The following is a 27,411-nucleotide window of genomic DNA, read 5'->3' on the forward strand; positions in this document are numbered from 1 at the left end:
GCCGTCAAAAACGACATATTCGTCTTTTAAACATTTATCTTTTTTTTTTTAATAATGGAAAATAGTTTGGTAGAAAAAAACGAAAAAAAAAGCAAAAGAATGAATGAGATCGATATTGCAATTTAAACAAGCACAAAACAGTACAATGCCATCAATGACTCTGCAGCAGATTTAAAACAATATTTAAAATATTTATTCTTTAAACTGCATAACAATTTTAAGAAATCTACAAACATGTCAGCAATGCCTTTAAAGATCAATCCAAAGAGGATCAAAAGTTTCGACTGGGTTTAGAGTTGTGAGTAACGTGAACTAATGAACGCACTGAAATATTAAGATTAGTCTTGTAATCTCTTTGTCATCATGCTGTCATGCAGTCATTTGTAAATTAGCCTTCAACACTGCTCTCCAGTGCCTTTTGTAAAATACCTAATTGATGGGGTGGATGGAGAGGAGAGAGTGACATTCCTGTGGGGATTAGTATACCAGAATGAACGTGTTGCAGGCGGATTATCCAAGTGGCCACCCGTGGACTTCAGCTGACAAAAAAAGGTATAATCAAAATAACAAAAGGCTACTAGAGCGACTAAAACCCAGAGGTGGAATAGTCAGATAAAGACCCTAAACAGGCGGGTTCATTTGCCTTCGCAAGCAAAATACCCTGCAGTGATCTAGGAAGCTAAAGCCAAACAATGACAGACAACATAACCCTATTACACCTTTGTTCAGACTGTTTGAACCACAGAGTATTTACAGATGAAAAAGGTGTGTGTGTGGGGGGGGGGGGTATGTTTTACAGAAAGATATTTTACTTGTTCTCTAGATGTAATAAAGGGAAACTGACTAAAAGGCATGCTGGATAAGAAGAAGCAAAGCAGATTTGGATTTATGTTGGTGACGCCCTCTTTTCTGGGTGTTTCTGGTTGTCCTTTAATGGCTGTTCCTCTTGTTTGGGTCTCACACAGAGCTGAGGCTGAGAGGTTTGGCAACAAGATTTAAGGTTTGTGTGAGGCTCTTAGGAAATTCCTCTCCAACTCCCGGTCCAGATCTTCCATCGTGTTCCTCTCATGATTAGCGGTAGCACAATTAGCTCCCAAAGGAGGTGCTGGAGAATCATAAAGCAGCTCTTTTCACATGACCACTGACACATCTTCACAACGGCGTCGATGGGATGCATGCTTGCTCCAAAATCCTGGGAAAAGATGGTGTCGTTTATTGCTTAAGTTGAAATTTATTGAAGACGAAAGGCAAGTAGACAGTCTGATGAAAGCTGTGGCAGGTAATTGTCATAGTTAAAGCGAACCAGATGGCAGAAACATTCTCGGGTTTTTAAGAAACTTGTTTTCACAATCTGGGATGAATTCTGGCATCAAACATGTAAGCACTGTTTCTTGGTCCACTCTGTTTTGGTTGAATGTAGTTCTGTAAACTTGATTGCCACATATCAAAGCAGTTATAACCAACGGCGCTTTGATTAAGATGGATGAAAAGAAAAAAAGACTGCAAAAAGAAATGACTAAATCCTTCGTGGAGAATCAGTTACTTAGTAAAAAAAAAAATCACTGTTGCAACATTATAGAGAGCAATTGATATGACTATTTTGTATCATATCCTTTAAGATCATTGGGATAAGAACTCTCACCGTGGAGGAGTGAGCGGACAAATGAAAGCAGAAAAAGTATGCAGTTCAAACTTATTGCTTTCATAATACTTCGTTGAACAGAGACGCCACACACTGGAGTAATTTTCTGTCTCTTTTATTTCCCAGCCAACACCCAAATGTGTGCTATTGGAGAATATTATGAAGTTGCTCGGTTTGAAGAAAAGGCCACTAGAAGATATCATGAAGGTGATGATCTTATTTAATGAAACCTCAATTGGCCGTAAAACGAGGCGTTCATGTCGAGTTGGTAAAAAGTCTCACCTTTGCTCTGGATTATTTTATCAATTTTCAGAGGATTCCAGGTTTGAGGAATGAAGCAGCATGTCTTCTTGTCTAGACTCTTCTTCCTCCTGATCATCAGAAAACTCATGGTGAATAGGGATACCATGTGACACCAGATTACGACCTGGATACAAAACAAAGCGCATACTGTTAAAAACACCAATCTCTACAACTCCTTACATCATTGCTTTACATTTTGCATTACACCTTAATAAATCATAACACACAGACTCTACATCGGCATCCTCTTGTCCACATTTTCTGCAGTTATTACCCCAGATAACCTTTGGTAACCCGGGACAAGATCTCAACCTTTATCTGTACTGGAGATCTGGCATTCCACACAGGTCTGCCTACAATCGATTATACACAGACACAAACACACCTGTGTGCCCTTTAACACTGCCACAAGCATGTTCACATTCAAAGATCGACAGATTGAGCTGTTGTTAGAAAACAAAGGAACATTTGATTTGAACTGCTCAGAGGGAGAAAAAAAACCTTTGCCTTTCCTTGATTTCTCTCCTCGCTCTGGCATGCTCTCAGTGACACAGCCTTCCACAACTCAAGGAGTTTTTCCCTTTTCTTGCTATCTTTCTTATCTCCAAAGTCCCCCCCGCTGTGAGTGATGCTTCCTGTGTTGTCACCATCAGAAACTAAACCTGCAGGGAATGAGTTAGAGAACCCCCCCCCCCCCACTCCCAGCTCTGCTTAGCAAGAAAACACAGCCCAGGGCTTGGAGGTCAGCAGGGGCTAAGCATGTCAAAGGGAAAGGCTGCAGCCCACTAAACCACTGGTGTGCTGGTATCCGATGTGGGTCAAGCTTTGTATTAGTTCGACCGTTGAGGACTCAAACTGTAAACAATGACTGAGGTGTTAGATTACTTGACCGGTGAAAGAAAGTGTAAACATACAGTAAATTGCAATGAATTCTGCATTTCTCGCGCTTTTACATCATCAGGAAGACGGCTATGTATCTGCCAGCTGCCATGGTAACCGGCCTAGGGCAGCTTAGATGTCAACATGACAATTCCTTTTGGCATTGATTCCAATTCTTTCTTCCAATAAGAAAACGACTGGATTTAATTGGACCAAACAGGGCTAGACTCAGTTCCAATGGACTCAAGGAGTGTAATGTATCATACTGTTGGGCTTCATTCTAGCCATTGTGTGTGGTAAAACACAGAACGCAGATGTTAAATAGAAGTTGGGACATAGAGCCACTTAAAGGATCGAAAGGATCGAAAAAAAATGTCTATGTTGCTGAATTTACAGTTTAAAACCAAACTGTATGTTAGAGAATTGAAGCGAATCGTAAGGAAAGTGAATCGTTGCATCCCTACTGCATTTATTTGCATATGCTCAAAAAAAAAGTGTCAAACACCTATTATGTTACATTACACCAGGCTAAGTATAAATTAACTGAAATGTTTATTTTATTACTGTTACTGGCTTATAAATAAATATACAAAATTATTTTTCTTAATTTTTTAGTTTTGCAGTTTTTTTTCAACACACAAATCATATTTAACTAAAACAAAACCGTGACCCAAAAGTCGAGGTTTGAACATTTAATATGGGGAAAGTATATCATTGTATCCCTAGTGCTGAATACTATAAATTTACATTATTCTGATCAAGCAGACAGCAATACTTTAGTGGAAAATCTACACCAATAATGAAAGAATCAGCTTGATTTTCAAAATAAAATGTCACATTTAGGATGTATTCAGACAGGTAAAATCATTTGATCTGTTCCGGACCAAAGCCTATAAAATCACGTGACTAAAGATCTCTTCTGTCAATGTCCAGGAATTACGAAGACGTGTCAAAACAAAAAGAGAATGTGGGATGTGCTGCGCTTTACAACGCTTGTTGGGATAGGTAACTTATTAAAACTTTATGTTTCGATCACCAGTTTTGAGCGTGGGGAACAACGCTTTTTACTTTTAGTACGGTGGAGATATGTTGCAAGGCGGTTACTGGCAAGGAGACGTAGCATGTGTGCTCTAACTCAGAGGAGGCTAGCAACTGCAGTGATGAGGAGACGTCGGGTATGAAGGTAGGCTGCCAAGTGTTTATGACATTGAAGATAGGAAAACAGTGAGAAGCAATGTTTGTCATGTTAAAAGTTGTTTTGATGAGCATGCATTTATCCGATCAGATTTCAATAAGTTGCTGTGTCTCATCGTTGTGCTGTTATTGCATTCTGTTACAGTTTTCAGCTGTGTTAAAATAAGCATTCTACCAAATAAACAGTTGAAACCTTTTTTTTTTGACTGATAAAATGACAAGCATTGCTTTACATTTGTCCGGTACTCCCCGGTTCCTTCATTCCTAATCTGTTTACATCACATGATCACATGATCACTGGCTGTTTCGGTCCAGTTGTTCTACACCGAGGACAGATTGTATTCAGACTGAGGAATCGCAGAGCGAACCAAAGCTCAGTGCAACTGGAAACGAAGCGAGACCCCCTCGAAAGATTGGTCTGAGAGCAGTTCCTGGTACCACAACAGGGCCCGCTTTGGTGCACTCAGACTGAAAATGTGTTACGGATTATCGGAGAAACGAACTCTCGTTCATTTTAAGCGAACCAAATTTGTCCAGGCCGAATACACCCTTAGACTCTTCTCAGGGATTCTTGTGAGCCTTGGAAGCATTTCCTCACACTTGACTTGAAAACAGAGCTAAACCCGCTCATTAACCATGCATAGTGAAGGGTGTAGACATAAGCCTTATGGCTATAAGAGCTTTCTTCAAAGGCTATTTAAGAATAAACCTGAGAGCACAGGGTTAACAGTAAAAAGTAGAGTATTTTAGGTGGCAAACTAAAACCCTTGCATGATCCTTTTAAAATGCCCCAAGACTATAAACAACAAAATGTGTGAACAAAGGCCAGACGATTGTGCATGTGTTTGAATGAATTCAAGAGAATCTTAGAAAGAGGCAAAAAGAATAACCTGCTCAAATCCTACTTTTTCACTTTGTTGAGCTACAATGTTTTCTACCAGATGGGCTTGAGTTTGGCTCTGTGCACAAGTGCAACCATTGAGAAAGTGATCGGTGGGTCAAGCCAGTAAACTCCAGCCCTATTGTCTGCAGGGGTATGACTCAGTGCGTGTGACGTCACACACACTACTCTGCGTGATGCAGGAAAGCAAAGACCACCTCACTGCAGAGCGTGTTGAAGCAATCATTGCAGGCTCATTGACAAGTTTTTCCCAGAACAGAGCGACCTCGGGGTGAATTCTCGGCTTTTATGTTTATGCTCAAACCCCCCACTTGAATATCCAGTTACATTCAACTAGTCAGTTTATTGGACAGTAAAATGCACAAGTAAAAGTCAAGAGTTTCATCTGGGGTCCGTACTATTGCTAAGTCCCAACTAGCCTATGACATCACAGAAAGGGCAAGACTAATAATGTATTCTACATGATATTTTTCTAAATATTTATGGCAGTTGATCTTACAGTACACAAAATCGCATAGCACACTAACATCCACCTGTAATTAGAATAGTTGGTTCCTGAGACGGTTGAATACTTTGAACAGTCTGTTGTCTTCTGTTCCAACAACCATCTTCATCCTGAGCCTTCTCGTTTTGCCTAATAAATCACAACAATCAGAAATGTCAGAGTGAAAATACATGGTTGGAATAATGATAAATGTGACAAAACATTTTCCCTTTGGACTGTTCGGAGGACAATGGACTCAATCCAAAATTATTTTATGAAAAAAGAACCAATCTAATCAAGTTTTCATAAGGACTTTGTGACTCTTCGACTTATTTCTTTGTTTAAATTTAATCTTCTTCTCAATTTTGATTAATTTTATTACCATGGTTCTTTTTCTATCATTCAAAACAGGTTTGGATGACTCAAAATTAGACCTTTGTATCCCCTCGTCTCTTCTGCCATCCTCATCGCTGTGGGACAGCTGGTGAACTGCATCTTGTAAGCTTCTAATCTTGGCCTTCTTTTCATTCATCACCATGACAAAACGTCGGTAAAGCTCCATCTCCAGCTTCTCCTTGTCCTGGACTTGCTGTTTGAGCCTGATAGGAAAAAGAAAAAAATTAAGATGTCTGAAAGCAAGGCAGAACCTTGCTTTATTTTGAATATCTTTAAAACCAAAATGATTCATTTGTGAAGATCCCCAGCTCTAAAAAGTTTTTTCTTAGGATGGGAACAATTGACTGCGTTTGTCGATTGTCATGTATACAATGTTTAAAGATACTTTGGATAAAAGCCCCTGCTGAATGCCTATATGTATAGAAAGCTACCCAAGACACTTTCTCACAGTCCTTACTCCTTAACTGTTCTCAGGTGTTCCTCACTCAGTCTGTGGTTCTCTGCTAACAGCATGGAGTTTTCTGCTTCTAGATCAGTGCTGCGCTGCAGGGACTGAGCTATCATCCCCCGGGTAAGCTCTACAGGGTCTGGAGCCGGCTGGAGTTCCACAGAGCCCAAATGTATCTGTAACAAGGAGCAAAAAAGAATAATAAATTTGAAGAATGTATATAAGAAGATCAAATCAGACAATTTGTTGATAATTATTTATGGGCAGGAGTTTAATGAACAGCTAAAGCATGAGATCAACTATGTGGCTTCCTTTGGTCACACCGAATTCACAGCTCAGTATAGATAAAAAGCAGTTTCCCAGAGTGGCTGCAATGTAAACAGTTTTTTTTTTTTTTAGAGACAGAACATCTGATGCCAAAATTCTAACAAAAGCACAGAAAGTCTGAGCATATCTAGTTTCCAAAATCAGATATTAGTGAAAAGTGAGTAAGCTTTTGCACCTTTCTGTCATCCTTACAGAGGTGCAAGGAATTCTGCATAAAATGTCTTTCAAGAGGGAGATTTTTTTAAGATGATGAGGTGTTTTCCTGCTTCTTGAACAAATAAAGGTGGAATTCACTGGTCACTTGTGAAGTATCTAAGTGAGACGTTTTCCTCTTGTTGGTTGCCTTATTATTTTGGATTTTTTTTTTTGTAAGAATTACTCATTTAGTTTGCATTCGGCAGTCTGATGACAAAGTCAAAGACTGTGTACAAAAAGCTTACATGAGTGGAGAAAAAGAAATACCATTGAACTGCTAAATATTCACACATTAATGCACAAATTTGAGATTGAACCAGCCTTTTTTCCCGAAAAACCAAAAGGTTATAGGGTGCTAAATCTTTACTGGGATGTACTGAGGTCACAGACTCACTGTAATAAAGCAGCCATCTTCAAAAGCTCTCATAAAATACTTGTCATTTTTTTGTTCTGGACGGATTCTGTCCTGGCAAGTCACACAGCTGTTTTTCCTTCTAAGGCTGAACTTGAACGTGTCACTGAACGGCCATGGGTTTAACACCACCCAAATACATTTGCCTCCTCAGCAGCACCATCCTTGCGTTTGCTATGTTGAAACCTGATGTCTTCTATTTTATCTGTTTCACTCCTTCATTTTCTCTTTTCTATACTGGGGACCACCCAGGATCTTAGACAGATAATGTTCCCATCGACTCTAAAACCAAAAACAGCATTGGTTTACTCATCTGTCCAGTCAAAGCTTTTCTTACTGATTGAAAAAAAAGCAATCCGGTATTAGGTGGTCCCAACTAAACAAAAAGTACAACTGAACAGATATTTGATAAAAAATTGATCTTTTGATTTTGATCCAATAGATCCAAGATAAATCAATGTCCTAATCGCTGGAGGCTGATGTCACCATCTGTTTGCATTTGTGCAAAGCTGCACAATTTGTGAAGAGTAAAAACTTTAAAAGCCTTTGATCTTTCCTTTAAGCTAGCTTCTGACTGGATCTGAAAGTCCTCTGCTTGTTGCTATCTGCTCCCGTATCTCCGTGCTCCTGAGATGGCTTCTATGACAATAAATCAGCCACAGGAAAATGTTTTCTGGCAAACCTTTGAAATCTCCGACATGCTGAACACGTTCATATTTTCTGACTTCAAAGAATTCTCTAATGTCCCACATTAACAGCACAAACATCCATCTTTAATAATGAATGGGTCCTAGTCAATCTCTCCTTTACTCACTGACACGGTTTGGGAGCATAAATCTTCCTAATCGACACACGACTGGTTCAAGACACCAGAAACAGATATCTAAGCTGCTGGAGGCACAAGCTCTATTTACTGAATTAACACTGGAAATGAAACTCAGCTGTTGTTTGTTTATTCAAGTTCCTGCAGCCATTTAAATACTAGCAGTAGGTTTTTTGAGGAGGCCTAAAATTTACAATTGCTGCAACAGAAGAAGAAGAGTTCCACAAAACATGCAAGAAATCTTAATTTCTTTTGCCAAGCGACAAGCTAATTTCAAGTAAAAGTTTGAGAGGAATGTTTTATTTAGGTATTTATATGTAGGAAAGTTGATGGAGCACTCCAGATTCCTCCTCTCTCTTGGGACCAAAAGATAAAGTTAAAGGTCACTTGGCATGCTGGTGCCAACCTCGGCCAAGGTGTGGGAGGTCAAACTGTTTGTGATGACCCACTGTCACATTTATCTCCCTCGAGAATATCGTGCACGGAAACCCTTTTAGCCCTCTATCACAATTAAACCCAAAGTACAAACATGCAAACACAAGCAAAATTCAGCTGAAATGAGATGAGTGACCTACAATATCAGAGTTCGTGACCTAGACGGTTTACAATCTTCTGTACAACATCCTACACACCCACATGTATCCTTAAGTGTGAAAATAAAATCTCAAATGTGTCTGACATGACAGTGTGGTTCCTTGTGTGTGGTCTAATTGTTTGTTTGTGTGCCTGTGTGTGTCTTCAGACAGTCAGACCAGAAGGTCAAATGTTTTGACATTAGGTATGCAGGTCCCAGTGAAAATGATACCACAACATGCTGTGAGAGCAGAAAACACAAAGCTTTTGTTACCACACCTAAACCAACATGTATTCCCCAAACTATCGACGGAATACGTTACCGATGAGAAAATATGATGGAAATCGTGAACATTTTTGACAGCACTCACTAAGGTCATACACAAACACAAAGCTTATGCCTCAATAAATGTTTTCTAGTTGAAATATAATGTCATCAAAATGAAAACATAAAAGAGGGACTTTTCTGCTCTCTGCCACCGAGTATCTATTGTTTGCAGAGGACCAGGGAAGTGAGTGGGTAGTGGGTGAGGGCTACAGGGACAATGACAAAGGGGCAGTATACAAGATTGGGCAAGCGTGGGATAGATGGGCTAAAAAAAAAAAAAAAGAGATTAGCCCGTAGTATAAATTCCCTCATGGGCGGCGAGGAGGCGTGAGGGCGGATAAAGCGCAGGAAGTGAGGGGCGACAGTGTACCATTGATAAGACAAACCAATGCATGAGCAGTGGGCAGTCTCCAGAACTGAACAATCCCAAGAATAGACAAAGTGGTGAACATGTTTTAATGTGGAGGATTTTGGTAACAAACATGTCCAAAAGATGACTGTAATGCAACAAAAGCAAATAAAAACTGTAGATCTTTTTGATGCCGGCATAAAAGATGGTGGAAAAGGCTTCAACTTGTGCCACTATTTTTCAAAGCTAGTATTCAATTTGAGTGCTTTTATTGCCTGTTATTCTGCTTTAATTGATTCCTTTTCTTCTGTCTCAAGCACTCAAAGGCATTTAGTGTTATTATTATAGTGCTTTAGAAAATCAGCTTTGTTAAGTTGAATTAGGTCTTTTTTGTGAACAGCATCACTGTAAATAATTAAAAACAGTTGTGGTGAGCTTCAGGATTCAGGATAAGTTTGAGCAGATGAGTAAAACACTGATGTGTTTTATGTTTGTGATCAGGAAATTAGCTCACTGAGGTCTCCAGCAGTGGAGCATGATACAGGTCGCAAATGTCACTGCAATAGATCACATCCTCCTCTTCTGATTGAAAGCATCTCAGAAGAAGTCATGGTTAAACTGTAAATGGATGCAAATGATGTACTTAAGTAATCCTTAATTAATTCCTGACTCTTTATGGGTTATTGCATGAAATATTACAATGTATGTCGAGATGTTTTGGCCTTTACTACCAACACAAACTAGGATGTGGCTTTGCACTTACTACACAATCTAACAGGTACAACCCAATAGCTCTGCCATAAATTTTACTTTTCAAACTCTCAACTTCACATATTTAGAAAGTAGATTATTTTTATTTACAAGTAAAAATATAATTAGCAGAATACAGAAAATATTGCATCAAGAGGGGGTTCTAACATGTTCAGCCCCTCATTCATCTTAAAATGGCCTCTATATCAAAGTTTAAAACGTGGTATAGTCGTTTGGGCTCATTGGTCCTTGTTTGGTTAAAAAATAATCAAGCAAAGCATATAGACACAAACAAGGAGGGAATTGGTTTTAGATTGGACTGTGAGGCCATCAAAAAGTGAAAGCGTCATGCAATATGGTTCTCCTATACCGAGCAACACTGCAAAACTAAAAATAAACAAAATTTCCAGTTTAGTTTAAGTGCAAATCTGGTTTTGATTGAAAAATTACACTTGGAGGATGAAGACATGTCCATACTTACGTTTTATAAGATCAAATTAGTCCAGGTTATTTAAGCCTTAGTAACATTTCAGGTGGTGACAGGTGACGCACCTGCCTTATTGCTTTTACTTTAGTCTTTGACTTGACAGTACGTTGTGTGTACCTTCTGTGTCCCATTAATAAAAATGTCCACTGTGTTAAAACCGCATGAATGAATCTGCAGGAAATGCATTACTAAGCACTTTGCTACCTCCAATTCAAAATTAAATGCCCTCAGATGGTCAGTATAACCTTTACTGTACACGCTCCACAGAAGCATTACAAGTGTTCTTTACAGTGTTCTTGTCTGATCAGTTGCATAAACAGACATTGTCTGACGTCATATTTACATTAACTCTGCTAGAGTGATGTAAAATAAAAGTGCACCATTGCAGATTACTCATAAAGTAAAAGTCTGGGTAAAACAATAATTCTGAAAAACAACTGTGAAAGTTTGTTGCCCTTTGTGATAAATGCAACATCGTTTATGGACATGTCATCATACTTTAATAGGACTATGTGCTGTTGAGTGGACACTTAAATCGATAAAATAATACAGATGTTTTTGGTGTTTCACATCTTGTGAGTTTTTTTCAAAAACAGAGGACATATATAAAGAAAATTAAGTTCAAGCTTAGATTTCTGAGTGTTTCTTTCTTCAAATCATTCTGAATCAGGAGCAGATGAAAGAATCCCATTTAAAAAAACTTGTAATTCTGTCGTAGAAGCTAAAATAGTAAGCCACAAGCTCCCTGCTCCGCACCATTTTGATATATCCACTTGCAGACAAATAGATTAATGTACGTCTTATTTTTCCTGAGGGGCTGTAAGGTAGCAGGAGCCTAAATTAACCACTGCAGAAACTATGTCCTCGAAAACAACTAAAGTTTTTTGATTATGGGTAAAAACAGGATAATCCTAATTAAAAGACCACTGGGAACGGTTTTACAATAGATCAAAAGATGATTTGAGTGGGACTTTCACAGAGCAATTTAATGGAAAAAATTGTGCTTATTTCAGTTTCCAACACAATGTTCTTAAATTTAAAAAACTAATTTTGTAAAGGTTTAAAAATGTACAATTTGAAGGTTCACTTTGAATTGAAATATTTTTGAAATGCTTTATGAACTTTAAGAGATTTTCTTTTTAAACCAAAACAGATTAATACCTAGTTATCTTTGGAGCGATTCTTCAAGAAGTTTGGAGTTAATGTATTATTACAAAATACCTGTTTAGTATTAATCTATATTCAATAGTTTTCATTTTATTTACTGCAAAATAAAATACTAAGGACTTGGTCGAAAAAATATAATATTTTTTCACCTGTTTTGTGAGGAATCCCTTGTTTTTGACAGTAAAATGATTAGTTTTCATTAAATATGAGAATTTAGAACTGAAACAAGTTGCTGAGGTTTAGTACATCACACGTTGAAAGCCATCTAATGATATTGTAACTTAATACTAATGATCAAGGCTTTACAATGTAACCAGTATTACCTTAACAAGGCTATAAGTTTTAGTAAATTGATTTGGATGAACTAGAAAATGTCAAAAAATTGTATATACATATATATATACAGCACCAGGCAGCAGTCACAAACTGCTTTACAAGAGACAGTCGATCAGCCAGTGACCCCAAGATTTCAGCTACGTCATAGCCAGCCAACGTGGTGACAACTTTAGAGAGAAAGGATTTAAATCAGCAGGATAGACCCTAATTAGTCACTAACCTTTAATTAAACCTTCTCCATCAAAACCCGGGAAAATTACCAATTAGCGTATCCCGTCAGTCTTTCAGTCTGAAAAAGCTACAAGACTGAACTAATCAGATTATGTAGCGTCAAAAAGATCAAACTAAAAGCAAAATTTTAAAAAATGTAAGTGGCAAGTGAATTTGCATTTTTGTGAACTGCGTCATTATCATTTTAAATTGTAAAAAATCTCTTGATCTTCAGATATTCCAAGTCATAGTTATTGTGACTTAATTAGCAAAATCCGTCACAAGGTGGAGAAAGAAAAATTAACATCAAATACCTTATTTGAGGAGTTCATTTGTGAAATTACTGCATTACATTTTTTCTGAACCATATTAAATAACAGACAAGCATACATGAATATAATAATCTACTAAATGCTACTGTTGTAACACATATTTAAACTTCAATATGCAACCATTTGAAGAGATAATGAAAGCCAGGACAGGCTGGAGAAGAGGAGGAAGGAGGCCTAATCAGGTGTTTTTTAAGATTGCAACATGGGGACAGCCCTGACCATAAATCAGGATTTTATTGTTTCTACAGTGTTCCTAACCTCCTGGCCTTCTTTCTCTGGTCAGCTCTGTTAAAGCAGCGTCCCAGGACCCCAGGTGACCTGACCTCTAAAAGCAGCAGCCCCCTCAAACAGTTTGAAAGAATAACATCAAGGTTCCCTGATTGAACCAGGACCTGTCTTTTATCAAAGGTGCCACTCGCTGTGAACCATCTTCAGTGTTACACAGGAACATGAAAACATGTTCAGCATCGACTGCAAATATTTACACAAGATTCCAATGAACACCCTACTTAGATTTATTTTGTTTATTGGCTTCAGATTATGTTACTATAATACTGCAAAAACAGGCCCCCTAGATATATAAAATAATATTTTAAAAAAATAAAAATAAATTAGAAAAAGAAATCTGCTAGTTGGGCAAGAAAAATAGTCCTACTAAGGATACCTAATTCAAGAAAAAAATTCTAGTCACTTAGACATGTTTTCTTAAACTAAGATTATTTTGCCTTTGAAAAACTTCTATGACAATATAATTTTTCTTGTAAGGCAGAAAAGCATCTTTTTACTTTCTAAAGATGCCGTTTTTACAGTGTGGATGGCCAAAAACAGACTCACTGACTGCTTTCAGCAGCTTTTTCTGACACTGGCCTGAAGGCGGCGAGACCTTTATTATTCTTTGTAAAGCATGGAGTCCATAAAGCTTATCTTTTAAACTGCCCCACCATAAAAGAAAAAAAGGCTTCCTTTCCATTTCTGATGGACGTTGTTAGAGGCATTTGTCCTCGGGGAATTGTTATAACAGGAAGGGGCACACCGTCATGTGATTCGAAAGTGAAGTAATGACACATCTAGACCACTAATCTAAAACACTCCCGGCCGCTCCAGTCTGATGTTTCAAAGCTGCTCCAGTTAAGCTTAATGTGCCAAAGGAAATGAGCCTAAACATGTTTGCAAATGACTGTTACAAAAAGCTGTAACATCATGAATAAACCCATAGCTGTAAACATACACTTATCACAGTCAACTAAAAAAAATTCAATGAACCTGTTTATCTTTAATCTTAACTTAGAAGGTTAAGGTGGAAGAATGTGGAAGTTTGAATTTTATGACCAAAGACTTTCTTTACGAACAGACTGTTAGATGTCAAATATACTAACTTTTGTGTTGATATTTCAAAGATTTTGGCTGTGTGGGAATTTAGGATTTCATTCACATTGTCAGCTCCACATAGATTTACAAATACCTCAAAATACATTAAAAAAGGATATATTTTACTGGTTGTTAAGGACGAAAAATATCTCATTGTACTTCATTCAAATATATCACAGGTTTTGATTTCATTGACTCCAAATGTAGCAAACATTCATTATCATGCATCTGGGATGTAGAGTGGTCAACCTCTGATTCAAAGTACACATATCCGGTTCCCGCCCTGCCTACCCATGTGTCAAACTGTCCTTGGGCAACACATTGAAGCACACTTTGCTCCTGGTGGTTGTAGGTTAACGCCAGTGTTAGGCAGAAGAGCCGCCATCAATGTGTGAATGAGTGTGTGAATGGGGCTGTGACTGTAAAAGGCTATAAAAGCATTCGTTATTTGCCATTTACCACAAGGCATTATTTGGAAATTCTTCAGAAGAGATTTCAATTAATTATTATAGGTCTATAATCACCTCAATATAACCTGATGAAAGCAACTACCATGATGCCAAATGCAATGTTTTTAATTGCCATAGTTTTGGTAATTAGTAAAGTTTGACAAAGTTTTTGACAAATTTTGATCTGCAGGGGAGACTTAAACATAATATTTTAGTAAATATAGATTATGCTCAGGGGTTGTTTACTGGACAAAGTATGTTTTAGGATGCACTTAAATGCTTTGGCCAGCTATTAAATGAATGCACACATGTTCATCTCTGCGAGCAAAATATGAAAAGTAAGACACAGTTTAGGAAATGTAGTAGAATCTCTAAGCTGGCAGCAATTTTTAAAACATTTTTATTTTCTTTAGATCCATGCCAAAAGCACCCCTCTGATTTATCTCGGTTCAGTGTTACTTCTGTGTACTCAAAAGACGTGTTCTTCATCTTAAAATAGGTAGGGGGAGAAGCAAAACAAGAGAATAGCCTTTCACAGATACTTAAATATGATGTTTGGATGCATTTATGGAAGGTGTGTAATCATCCTCTATATTTTTCTATATTCATTCTGGATCACTAAATGATATTTTTATGTTGCTCAAGCCTCAAACTCAGCATTTAGCTTCTGCTGTGCTGAAATTTCACAGCTAGCCGTTACATCTTTAGCGATGTTCACACCAGACACGTGTTCGAGAATGCGCTCAGTGATCATTCCATACTAGCGAATGTTCACCACCTAGAGTTGAAAGAGGCTTGGTGCCAAATGTCAAAGTGGTGCGAATGCTGATTTTTTTCTTCACTTTTTCTTTCACAGCTCTATTCCGATATATGACGGACGAGGTGTCATATAATTCCAGCCGGGCAAAAACCGCAATTTCTCCCTGACTGTTCAAAGTTCAACTGGTTTAACTTACCGTGTTCAATGGCCACACGTTATGTGCGCACAGCTTAAAAACATTCGTAGAGCTGTGCCTAGCGATGCATGAACACGAGACTTTTAAATTTGGAAACCCATAGCGCGCACATAGACTTTTTATTAAAAGTGATTGCTTGAACGCGCATTGCTGAGGGCGGTGTTGTCATGATTTCACAAGGATGAGGAACCCAGATGCTGCAACCCAGAAGGAAGACAGGTAAGTGGAGGATGAGAAGGGATTTATTGTTTGCTCCAGATGTGAAGATGGCTGGTTTGAGGAGTGTCCAGGTTAGACGTGGCTGTGGCGTGGCTGGAGGGTCTTGAAGCGGTTAGCGGCTGCCGAGAGTTTCCGTGCTCCTGAGGCGTAGAATGGAAGGACCGTGCTGCCGTCACTCGTGAGCGGTAGGATCCATAAGGGGTAGCAAACTGGCGTCGAGTAGTGGCGTTGATCTCCTTTTGAATCCACAGAAGATGATGAGGAGAGTGATGGCAGCTGGTGGCAATCAGGAACATTAGGGCAGAGCTGGAGGGGGGAGGAGACCGCCAGGCACCGTGACAGGTGTGACCATAGCCTCAAGATGACGGAGCCTCTGAGAAAACCATGTGCTCTCTGTGAGTGAGTAAATCACATAGAAGCTAAGGTAGCCCTGTCATGCATCTTTTAAATACTTGAAATATTCTAAATGTACCCAATTACGTGAACTACTTTCTACAATAAAACACCTTTCAATATCAACAGGCCTTGGACACTAAACTGTATTTTGTTTTGCGTTCAGTCCTGTTCATCACAGCTAACCCAAGCAGTTTTCAGCAGATGTTTTTCTCTCACCGTGTTGTTGTTACAGATCTTCTGGTATGAGAGATACCGATGATCTGGAGAGATGTCAAAGGAAAACGCCTTCTTGTCCTCTCCTCTCCTCTTTCCTTGTTCCATGCCTGTTTTTGTTAGAGCTTGAAGAAGATCCCTGACGTACCGCTCCCTTACAATTCCCCTGTCGCTGGCCTCCCTTGTTAGATCATCTTCTGAAACTGAAAACATGAAATCCAAGTGAAGCAAGTCATTCAACAAAAAGAGACATTTTTACAAATATACAACAAGGCTGTCATTAAAAAAAAAAAAAAAAAAAACGATCTAAAGTTTTGTTTATCGTACACTGCAGATTTGAGAGAAGCAAAGGGTACAGAGGTTTCGGAGGACTGCAGGACAAAACTATAAACATTAATTATGTAGTAACACACGGGTGCATGTGAAAGCGGATTTGCAGAGAAGCATACAGAGAAACCTAGAGGGATGTCATCAGCTGTTGCACAGCTGCTCACTAAAGCTTGAAAGTCCCAATTAGCACATCAAACGCAGAAACAGTGCTGACCCAGAAGCCCACACAGAGCTGTCACAGACCCATCTCTACCTGTCAACCCTGCAGATGGGCATGCAGCACTTATATTCCAGGTGTCCCTCTAAGAATACAGCTATGTGCATATGCGACCGCGCAGACAAAAACACACACAAGCACACAGGTCGGCGTGGAATACACAAAGAGAGGCCTTGTAGAATGTAATCTGCTTCATACAGCTGTAAGCTGCAGCACAGGAGCGAAGACCCCAGTGCTGGAACAAGGTCACTGGTGTCCAACCAGCCGGGGGACCTGAACAGTTCAAATATTATGAGACGGGGTCAGCCAGGTGCCTACAGGTGACAGCCTGATGAGTGGTACACATAGTCACAATGGTCAAAAGAACGTTCTCCTCAGATTACGTTTAAACGTAGAATAGGGGGAAGCTAACATGGATTAAAATCAGGGGTGTCAGGCGTGCTCAGGGGGCCAAAATCCAAAAACACGCTAAAGAGCGCAGGACGTACAGGATAAGCTTTTATTGAAGAGACTGGAGCTAAACTTTTAAAACGTTATTTTTTTTTAACATAAATGTGAAGAAAAAAAATAGACTGAAAATATTATTCCGGAAAAAAACAACTTAAACCGTAGATAACTTATATTTTTCTCTCCGTAAAAATATATCCTGTCAAAATTAAACAAGTTAAAAATAAAGAAACGTTAAAAGAAAAAAAACATTGAAATTTCTTTACTCCTATATCATTTTATATTAAAAAAACTGACATTTTAAATATACCAAAAGATTTTGCTCTCCAAAAAAGAAATCCGGTCAAAATTACACAAATTCAAAATAGGAATATGCTGCACAAGCCTTGAAATATAAATGAAATCTGTGCTATTCAGCAATAAATCAAATTGTGTTTTCTTCGCTCTTGGGAAGCAACTCAAAATTCCTTTTTGTTCTTCAAAGTGCCCAAAGCTCCGTGGAAACTCAGTGTGCCCAGCTTCTCAGCAAACTGCGTATTTGATTTTGTCTCAAAGCACCGTCCTATTCTTTCATTACAGCCACATTCACTCCACAAATTAGACACGGGTTCACCAGTAATGTCAGTAAACAGTTATTCTGCCTCCAATCGGTTTTTAAAGGCTCTGTTTCCAGAATCAACTTTTTCTCTTGGGCATCGTGAGGGCTAGCGGAAGTGTTTATTAGGGCTGCTGAAGCGCTGCATTATGGGATCTGTAGGGAATATGTTATCAGCGCTACATTTCACTGGGCTACTAATAACAATAATATAAAATGATTTCGTGGGCCAGACAAGATTACAGGGCGGGCCGGATGTGGCCCGCGGGCCTTGACTTTGACACGTGGTTTAAATAGATAACGCAAAAAATCTAACAATCTTTGACTTACCTTCTCCAATCCATGCTGAGCTGCCATCGGTGAGGGCTAAGGTGAAGCCAGCACCCAAATCCACAGCCCAGTCCACCCGCAGGAAGAAATCTAATCCTGGATTAGAGTTTATGGTAATTTGGCGAACTGTTCCATTCATTTCTCGTGGATGTTGCTAGAGCCTGCAAAATTAAATAAAAAAACACTACTTCAGAATAAAAAAAATTGGATTCCAGTAACAACGTCTCCCACATTACTTACGTCTTTTTTTTTAAGCCGTTTGCAAGAATCAGAGACCTCCCATGAAGAAAACCTTAATTTCTGCTATATAAAACTTGCAAGGTTGCTTTTATTCTGCAGTTGCACTAATGTGTTTCGTTGTTTGCCAGATTTGCTATTAAAGTGCATGAATGTGTCTTCAGTGGGGTCCTGAGTCAGTCTGGCCACATGGAGATTAACACGCTTCAGCACGTTTTTGAGACCGCCATGCCGACCACCAGCAAGGAACTTCCATGCTTACGACAAAAACACAGGACGTTCAACAGAAAAGTACAAGTAGCTTCTACAATAAAGGAAATTGAGTCTTTAATCTCAATATCTACATAAAGTAAAAGAAAGTCTTTATGTCCTGCAAATATCAAAGATGTGCTGCAGTAACAGCTATTTTCCTCCTTGACAATGTCAGATTAATGCAAACTAAGCAAAAGCTGTGCAATTGAAATTTATTGAAGAACTTCAAGCTGGGAAATTATCATCTGAAAAAGTTTGGTGCCAAGCACCCCAGAGAACTCATTTCTATTGAGTGGATTTTTTTTTTTTGTCTTTTGGATGCAATTCCTCTAGGGTCAAGACAGCTGGCCAGGCACACAGTGTTCCTCTTCACAAATTGCTGAAGAAACTTTTACTTGAGCAGTGATGGTTAGTCCAGAACATGTGATTACTACTTCCACAAGACGTGTGGGGCGAATTAGACAGCTTCCCTACTTAAACATAGGGTCAAAAAGCATGGAAACAGAGGAAAAAAGGACATTTAAATTAGCAGTTAGTCCTGCTGTGAAAAAAGATGAGTGCAAATGGATATTGTGCTGAGTTATGACCTGACAGCGTGTTTTTTTTTGTATTACTGGTTATCTGTCATATACAGTGGAAGAGAAGGTTCAAGGTTACTACCTAAAGAGACAGTTAAAAGGGCGATCAGACAGAAAAACTTGAATGTTCACTAACATCTGACCTCTCACACGCACATTGAAAGGTGCAGTAGTTTTAGGTTGACCCCCTTGTGCTTCAGGGGCGGGGGATGAATAAGGTAGCTGAAGGCATCAACTTTAACCTCATAAAGTGAACTCAGCTACTCATTAGTTACTGTAACATCTGTTGTGCAGGGACGATGACCCTGTGGTAATGACAGAAGGGAACTTCAATTAAATAAACAGCACTGTGTGTCAGGAGAGGAGAGCTGCACAAAATCAAAGCTAATTTGTAAAAACTCACTGTCAGCATCTGCTTAGTTCTTCAGCCTGCACAAAACCCCTAAAATGCTTAAATCATAAACCAAACTCCTTTCTAGCCTTGACACATGAACATATGTTCCTGTCCTCCTCCAAAACCGTTTCATTTGCATTTTTCTACTTCTAAAAATATTATAAAGCAATGGTGTTAATAATTTGTGGCACTTAAGAGTCCTTAATAAACTATTTATAAGACATTAACAAGCACTAGTAATGTTTTTAGTTAGCTGCTTATAAGTACATTAATTAGCATTTATAAATGTCTTACAACTGACTAATAAGTTTAAATAAGCTGTTTATAAATACATTAAAATATTCCTTAATAAACTACTTATAAGACATTAACAAGCAAGAGTAATGGGGTATTAAGCTGCTTATAAATACATTTATTAGCATTTGTTAATCCTATTCACAAGCTATTTATAAATTGCTTGTGTTAAAAGTAGAGAAGTGCACGAATTAAAAGTGCAGGAATCAGCTTTGAGAAAGCAAATTTTGTGAGAAAGCAGTGAGAAAGTCAGGGTGAGGTGAATGTATTTGCCAAGATACAAATTCGACAAATTGTGTCAAATTGATATTTTTAAAACACAAGCAAATGGAACTTAAAACAGATTGTCATGTTGTTCGCTGCTGCACATGAGGTACAAGGCAGCCAAACAGAAAACATCAAATACTTCTTTCCTCCACAATATGAAGATATTCGTTTGTTTCTACGACTCCATTCAAGGGTCATCAAGGTGTGATTTAGATTCAATTTTTTCATGGCAGATGCTCTTCCTGATACAAACCTCTGCATTTATATGGACTAGCTCAAGGAAAGACTGGTAAGTGCCCCCATGTGGCTGCAGTAACTTTCACCACCTGGTAGTCCCAATTGAAAACCAGGGCAAACCCTACATAGATTCCAAAATCAGGAATAGTTTAAAAGCCACATCCATCTAGGACAAGTATTAAAAACCACGCAAAGCACACTTTCTTCTACAGCAAACAAAGTTAAGTTTTAAGAAATGTATTAACTCGCTGGATTTAGATCTGTAATCACATCTCTATGCTCCTCTAAATGGCATTTTGTATGTTTTTATTTAAATATTTTATTTGTTTATTGTATTTTACTATTTATGAAAATTTTCTATTTAGTTTTAAGTGTTGAATTTCTTAATAATTTGGGTTTCAATTTAATAACTTTAATTAACTCAATTTAATTTCAATAACTTTTGAAAAAAGAATTATGTTTAACTGATTAAATTTAGATTGGGTACAAGCAAAATGGCGAGAGAAGTAAGAAAAATATTATCCAGTAACAGAACAACCATGGACAAAACATGCCATAAATAATAACTCTTCGTTAAGTCTTAGTATCTTGAGCCACAGAAATAGGAAAACAAATATAAAGATGTTACAGAAGCTAATTCTGATCCTTCTGTGTCCTTCCTAATTTGTTACTCAGTTATCTGCAAATCTTCACAGCTGTGCCATTTTTTTTTCTTTCTAGCATTAAAAGTTTAGACTCTTGTTGTTTATATAATTTTGACTTGTCTTGTTTTATATAATTTTCTTGTTTGATATAATGTCTTGTTTTGTGTTATTTTGTTACTCTACACTTGCTTTCACATGTCCAAAATAAATATTTTTGAACTTGAAATACGTTATTAAAATATAATTTGGTTTAAAGCTATCAGCTCTGTATTGACGTAACACATCGACACTGTGTTGACCCTCACGTAAACTTGATTTTGACACTATCCAAATTTTTTAAATAAAGGTTAACCAGGAAAATAATGTTGGAATACTCGATTATCAGATACCTTCAGACAGAAAGGAGCAAACAACTTTAATCAAACTTTTAGTAAAAGTTGGATGTCATAAAATACTTCAAAAACAATATTTACAACATTAACAAATATGTCAATAATGCTGATTCTGTATCCTCAGTAATTATTTATTTGAAATATTCTGAACAAATATTTCCCAAAAATTTATATTACAATTTGACAAAATAAAAACAGTATCCAGCAAACTACACACCAAATCGAGTGAGGAGAAACGTGAGGCTGTTTACACTCGTACACCAGAAAGGTTATTTATGTGTGGTTTACAGTCTGACAGCTTTCCTCTCACATAAAGAGCTCTCTAGGAGTTGCCTGGAAAGGAAGGGTCGAGGGGGAATTACAAAACACATTTTAAATGCAACCAAGATGCTGTGTGGCTCTTTAAAGGGAGGAGCCTTTATTGTGAAAAACTGTCTGAGGGAAGTGGACCGCAAACATTTGTTCCACATAATCAATGGAAGAAAGAACAGTAAATAAATTGCTGAAATCAATCTTCAAATCAACTAATTTACTCTTATATCAGCACTAAATTTGCTCCTTTATGTGTATATATCAAAAGTAAAAATATATTCTAAAATAAAAGTACTTGCAATTAGTTTACTTTAAGAAAAAATATAATTCTGTAGAAAACTCGTTTTATTTTTTACAACTGTTATATACTGTTGCATCTTTCCGGTTTTCAAGGTGTTTGGAGTTCATGTAAAAGCCCAAAAATAGCCACGTGGAAAGATTTGCAGCAAGGTTACTGCAAATTTAGCTCAGTTTGAGTTTCCGGTGGGGTTGTTATTCGAAATGAATTCAACAAGATCTTTAATAAAAATGAGGCAGCAAAGTCACAACTCTTTCTAAAAACACTTACGGCACGCTGGGAGTCTAATGCTACGATGTCCAAATGAAGAATTCTTTGAACTAAAAACTAAGAATGCATTTCTTCGTTTAGACAGCTTTGACACCAGCGGTTTTCAATTCCTTTGATTTTAGCCAATCAGAGGCGAGCGTAGGCTCCTTTCCAGCGTGCGTGCCTACGTAACGGAAGCTACGTTACGTAAAACACAGAGAGCAGGAAGTTTGATGTGGCTTTGAATCTCATCAAAAATGGTGAGTTTGTTTTCCTTTTTTAGCCCGTTTTTGGCTATAGACTCAGATTTTAAAAGTCCGTTTTATCCCTTTTGTTGAGATATGCGGTAAAGGAAATTATTATCAGCATTTTGTGCTAAACGTCACCGAGCAGCCATAATTAAGCTAGCTTTTCTGCTACATGATGTTTAGCTTAATTGCTATCGTTCGCTTCCTATAAATAATAATAACAACATAATCATGTTATCCCCTTTAAGTCCAACAAACGTTTGCGTATATAGTGAAAGTGTAATGATTTTACGTTTCAGATAGTAGTATAATATAACTAATAGCGCGAACTTCATGGTATCTTCCAGTTTTGTGCCACGTAGCTGCTCCAGAGCCATTTCATCCAAGCATTGAAGCAATGCAGAGCATTTTCCTCTATGTCGATCTACACGGTCAAGCCTGTCGATTATGAATGCCTGCAAATAAATAATTTATTTCAATTTAAGATCAAATGGAAGCATATTCAGAGTACTGGAAATTATAATATTTCATATTAAGTCCCCTCATCCCGGCTAAATTGACTACAAAACTAACACAGCAAACGTCAGTAAAGAATTGTGGCTCTGTGTTTAATCAAAGATTAATTTTAGCTTTCATTAAAATAACTTGATGGGAGGAAAAAAACTACGTTTATTAAAATATATATATATACATAATGTCCCCATGACTGTTTGACTTTTATAAACCTTTAATGAATGTCATACCTTCTTTGGGTCTAGATCCGTTTTTATGGCTTATGGTTCTTTGATAAATATTGTTAAAGCTTTTGTAAATGAAAGATAAATCATTTTAGAAAAATTACAAATAAAGTTCGGTGAGTATCTGTTAATTTGGATTTTAACAGTTCACTAGTTTTCATTCAGACATATGCAGTCTGAATGCAAAATACATTACAAGCAAATGAAAACAACTTTTAGAACTACAAATATGTTATCATTTTATTTTTAAAACAATGAGACGTTTATTTGTAACTTAAGCACAAGTTTTTTGTATAATAATTTTAAAGTTGACCCACAAGGCTTGCCACAACTTCACTTTAATTTTACTGCTTATGGCTTTTAAAAGATCACCTTAGTTAAAATTTCAAGTTAAATTGCAATTTTTTTTTACCTTTAATAAAATGAAAAATACAGTGAAAAGAAAGTCTGGTAAATTGGTCATGTGACAGTGACAGGGTTGGTAACTACACGGAAGTTTTAGTAGATGTGGTTTGCTAAAAGAGTTGCATTGGTCAGCATAACTAAAAATAAAAAAAGATACATTTGTGGATACAAAAAAGAATGCATTTTGTTGAAATGATATTGGTATTTAAATTTGACACTTTGAAATGTAATCACAGTTTCTGAATCAAAATATACAATGGTTTGTCTGCAACTCTCCAGAGGAAAGTAGGCAGACTTGACTATATCACGAACATAAAACAAAAAAGGAGAGCTGCTTCTGTTTAAAAGAAAGGGAAGTTCAAGACCATGAAAATGGCAACTTTCAAATTATTGTTTAGCCTGCTAATCACATTAATTTTCAATTCCTTTTTAGTTTCTTTTATACATTTAAACTTTTGAAGTTTTCAGTTGAATCATGCAAAATAATATAAGTAATAAGTCTTAATTCTCATCCTCTGAGTTTGTAATCGATCTAATTCTGATTTAGCCCTTCAGTTTTACACCAATTAAGATTATTCCAAGCATCAATTCAGAGGTCAGACTCATGCCTCTGTTTTTGTCAGCATGTGTCCAAAGAAACAAATTATTCCCTTCCCATTTTAGGAAATGTAAATGCTAGGCACTGTATTGTTTGGTTTGTAGGTAATGAGAGTTATGTTTTTCAAAACAGCTACAGATGTTTTATCATCTTTCAATCATGTTTAGTCAGCACTTCCCTGTTTAGTAGGGATTTCAGTTTTGGGTGTTTATGATGCATTCCTAGTAGGCAGAACAGAGCTGTTGCACTGAACCTTGTTTTTCATCTTCCAGTCTGCCATTTTCAACTTCCAGTCACTGCTCACTGTGATTCTGCTCCTGATCTGCACATGTGCCTACCTCAGAGCGCTGGCCCCCAGCCTGCTCGACAGAAATAAGACCGGGTACGACTGACATGAGCTGCAGTGTACAAACTGCTGTGTAGAGTGCAACAAGTTGTAAAGTTTTATTTTAAAATTCCTTCTTTTTTTTTTTACAAGCTTTAATACTCTACATTCTTTCAGTACTTCTAAGTTGACATTGTTTGATTGTATTCTCAAAGAATTTTCGTTGCAGTTTAATAAAAGGACTTCACAAAGTGTAAAACCAAAGTAACAAAAAAAATGTTATGATTCATCTTTGATTCATTAAATGCAATATTTATTGAACAAAAGTATTTTTTTAGAGTGCAAAATAACAGCCTCATGTACCTTGTAGGGGTGTGCAATACGCTAAAATCTCAGTTTAGTTCGGTTCAGAATTTCAAAGGGCTCGGTTCGGTACTGCTGTTTAACAAATCTGCTATTTTATGAACTATTATTTTATTGTTATTTAGTGTGTGTGTTTTGCTGCCGGACACCTGAATTTCTCCCTTGGGAGATCAATAAAGTTTTTATCTATCCATGTTCGGTATTTTTCGGTACAAAAAACTGTAAGGCAGAAAAAAATTACTTACAAAATGCATTTATTGGTTTTGCATAGCAATAAATAAAATTGACCTATGTAGGTGATCTGCTTGATAAAATAATAAAATAAAATAACAAAAACTTTGGATGCTTAACACTGGTCTGAAAAAAACATTTTAACTTGCACATTTTTTTTTTGTTGTAATCCCGATTGTTACGGTTGGGTGATGCCGTTTTAAGTTCCGTAACAGATTAGATGTGTTACTGTGGCATACGCTATCTTTGTGTAACCATGTCAACACACAGCATTCGATTTATCCAATTGTCTTTTTTCCTTCATGGATGCTGACAACAAAGCCCAAGTGTGGGAAGATGGGAAGTGTGAAATCTTGTGTGTTGAACCCTTCACCATCACTAAGAGAGTTTCATTGTGTTACACTAATCGTATATGATCATGATAAATGGGTTTTAATGTCAGAAAGGAGATTGAGTAATCTATTTCTCTGTCTACTCTCTCTGTTAGAGGGCGGGTGGAGTATGGGGCAAGGACAGTCAACACAGCTAGTTGATTAGCAGCTCGGCTCTCGCTTCCCCGCTACGAGTGACAAACCGGCTGGGTCGTTGCAATGCATGTGCGGGGGAAAAAATAAAAAAAACGTACCGAAAGTGAACCGAACCGACACTGCCGTACCGAAACGGTTTGGTTCAACTACGTGTATCGCTACGACCCTAGTACTTTGTAAAGATATGACTCACTTCTGTGATAAATCCGGCACAGCGCAGGAAAAAGATGGATTAAAGAAGGGAGGTGCATTCTCTCCAGAGAAACCCACAAGTCTAAGATGACAGAGGGTTTGATTTAGGTTTTCCCTTCTGCTCCATGCATTGAGAATGACAAGAGGCTGCAGGTTTGCAACAACTTTGCTTTGTAAGGTGTAGAACTAAAAATATTGACTTTTGCCACAAAATAGTGTACCAAGCTAAATGGAGAAAAACATGGATTTATGTCTTCTCTAAAGCGGAAAAGTGAGCTTGATGGCAAAAAAAAACGAAGGTACAAGTCATGGCTTTGAGTGTGAACGTATACACCCTTGCTGAAATGAAACTCTTCCACTGGGGAGTCAGGAGAATGAAGTTCTGGAATGTCATGTTAGCTTCAGCTGTTGGAGCAGACAAGACGCCCTGCTGTCTGTCTGTCTCTATTTGCTTTCTCCTTACATTGAGAAAGACTTGAAGAAACAGGATTTTTGTTTTGTTGCAAAGATTTATTCTACAGCTTTAGCTATTATTGTAATGAATCACACCAATTGCAATTTCTTATTCTATTTTGCAGACTTCTAGGAATTTTCTGGAAATGTGCCAGAATAGGTGAGTATTTTTTTATGCACAACATTGTCACATTTTTTTTCCCCCTCTGGGACTAAGACTCTAGCAGATCTTGTGGCTTTTAATTTAATTCTGAGTATTCTCTCCAGGTGAGCGGAAGAGTCCCTGGGTGGCGTGCTGCTGTGTCATCATGGCTTTCAGTATACTGTTTCTTCAGTAGCAAAAGGACCCAAAGACAACCAACTAAATGGCGACATTTGAAGAAACGGACAAACGGTGAAGTGCGGACGGTCTTACCTGAGAAGCACATTAAGACACTGGGTGGCCGCCGCTTTAATAACGTACCGAAGTCAATCTGTCATGGAAATGTCGCTGCTGCAGAGACGAAGCCGGTCTTTGTAGGAGGACAACGTCGACTGGCGAGGCTCCAGTGTGTTTTAAAATCATTTCACAGACTTTCAGGTCTGTGTCGGATTATGTGGATTGTTTACTCCTGATCTGTGCAAATGTGAGAGAAATACTTCTCATGGAATCCCATTTTCCTTTCTTTTTAAAAAAAAAAACAACTTCACCCAGAGGGATCCTCCAAAATATGTCACACATTTGCATATTAACAGATTTAAAGTCAGCTACGGAAGTTTTCTTTGAAGGTGTTGCCTTTTTCTTTTTTGTTTGCTCAGAATTAGTGTTGTACCTCTGCAGATGTCTAGTTGTCCCTAGTATTTGCTTCGACGAGCTCCTGATGTAAAAAGAAAAAAAAAAGTTGGAAGCAGTTTATTAAAGAACATATTTGTAATTTAGTTCAACTCATCAGTTTTTGTTAAGTCTTTGTCACAATGCAACTCTAAAAATGCCCCAGACAACGGTTTTGAACGTAATCTATGAAAGTAATTGCACAAGCCATTGTGATGTTTCAGCAGCTGCAGGACTGAACACTTGTGACATGAAGTGGTTTTAAGGATCTTATTCAATGAACCTCCTGTTCAAATAAAAACTAATCTGCA

General features: G+C 37.6%; 2 protein-coding genes across 4 annotated transcripts; one reads left to right on the forward strand and one right to left on the reverse strand.

Moving 5' to 3' along the window:
• Window positions 1–170: 170 nt before the first annotated feature.
• LOC101159022 (DNA repair protein XRCC4) lies at window positions 171–22,359 on the reverse strand. Of its 3 annotated transcripts, none has more exons than XM_004072439.5 (8): window positions 22,232–22,359; window positions 18,057–18,217; window positions 16,141–16,340; window positions 6,257–6,423; window positions 5,838–6,002; window positions 5,453–5,553; window positions 1,925–2,069; window positions 171–1,192 (listed from the first exon to the last, which is right to left on the reverse strand). In XM_004072439.5, exons 2-7 carry the CDS (start codon window positions 18,193–18,195, stop codon window positions 1,945–1,947), a joined length of 897 nt encoding a protein of 298 aa, XP_004072487.1. In that variant the 5' UTR covers window positions 18,196–18,217; window positions 22,232–22,359; the 3' UTR covers window positions 171–1,192; window positions 1,925–1,944. The 3 variants fall into 3 exon arrangements, with proteins under 3 accessions (XP_004072487.1, XP_023814296.1, XP_020561655.1); XM_023958528.2 differs by lacking the exon at window positions 22,232–22,359 and adding an exon at window positions 18,297–18,419; XM_020705996.3 differs by lacking the exon at window positions 171–1,192 and adding an exon at window positions 1,742–1,831.
• tmem167a (transmembrane protein 167A) lies at window positions 22,338–27,411 on the forward strand. Its single transcript, XM_004072438.5, has 4 exons — window positions 22,338–22,470; window positions 24,471–24,580; window positions 26,415–26,449; window positions 26,557–27,411. Exons 1-4 carry the CDS (start codon window positions 22,468–22,470, stop codon window positions 26,625–26,627), a joined length of 219 nt encoding a protein of 72 aa, XP_004072486.1. The 5' UTR covers window positions 22,338–22,467; the 3' UTR covers window positions 26,628–27,411.

The sequence above is a fragment of the Oryzias latipes genome, chromosome 9 (assembly GCF_053564925.1).
Source record: "Oryzias latipes strain Hd-rR chromosome 9, Olatipes_Hd-rR_3.1".
NCBI classification, from domain to species: domain Eukaryota; kingdom Metazoa; phylum Chordata; class Actinopteri; order Beloniformes; family Adrianichthyidae; genus Oryzias; species Oryzias latipes.

Excerpts from the sequence above, each read along its gene's own strand:
- LOC101159022 (XM_004072439.5), bottom strand. The coding sequence starts at position 18,195 with ATGAATGGAACAGTTCGCCAAATTACCATAAACTCTAATCCAGGATTA. Across the intron at positions 16,341-18,056 it reads CTCAGCATGGATTGGAGAAG|TTTCAGAAGATGATCTAACA; the intron begins GTAAGTCAAAGA and ends TCATGTTTTCAG. Across the intron at positions 2,070-5,452 it reads ACCAACTATTCTAATTACAG|GTCGTAATCTGGTGTCACAT; the intron begins GTGGATGTTAGT and ends TTTTGTATCCAG.
- tmem167a (XM_004072438.5), top strand. Across the intron at positions 24,581-26,414 it reads CTCGACAGAAATAAGACCGG|ACTTCTAGGAATTTTCTGGA; the intron begins GTACGACTGACA and ends TCTATTTTGCAG. Across the intron at positions 26,450-26,556 it reads CTGGAAATGTGCCAGAATAG|GTGAGCGGAAGAGTCCCTGG; the intron begins GTGAGTATTTTT and ends TATTCTCTCCAG.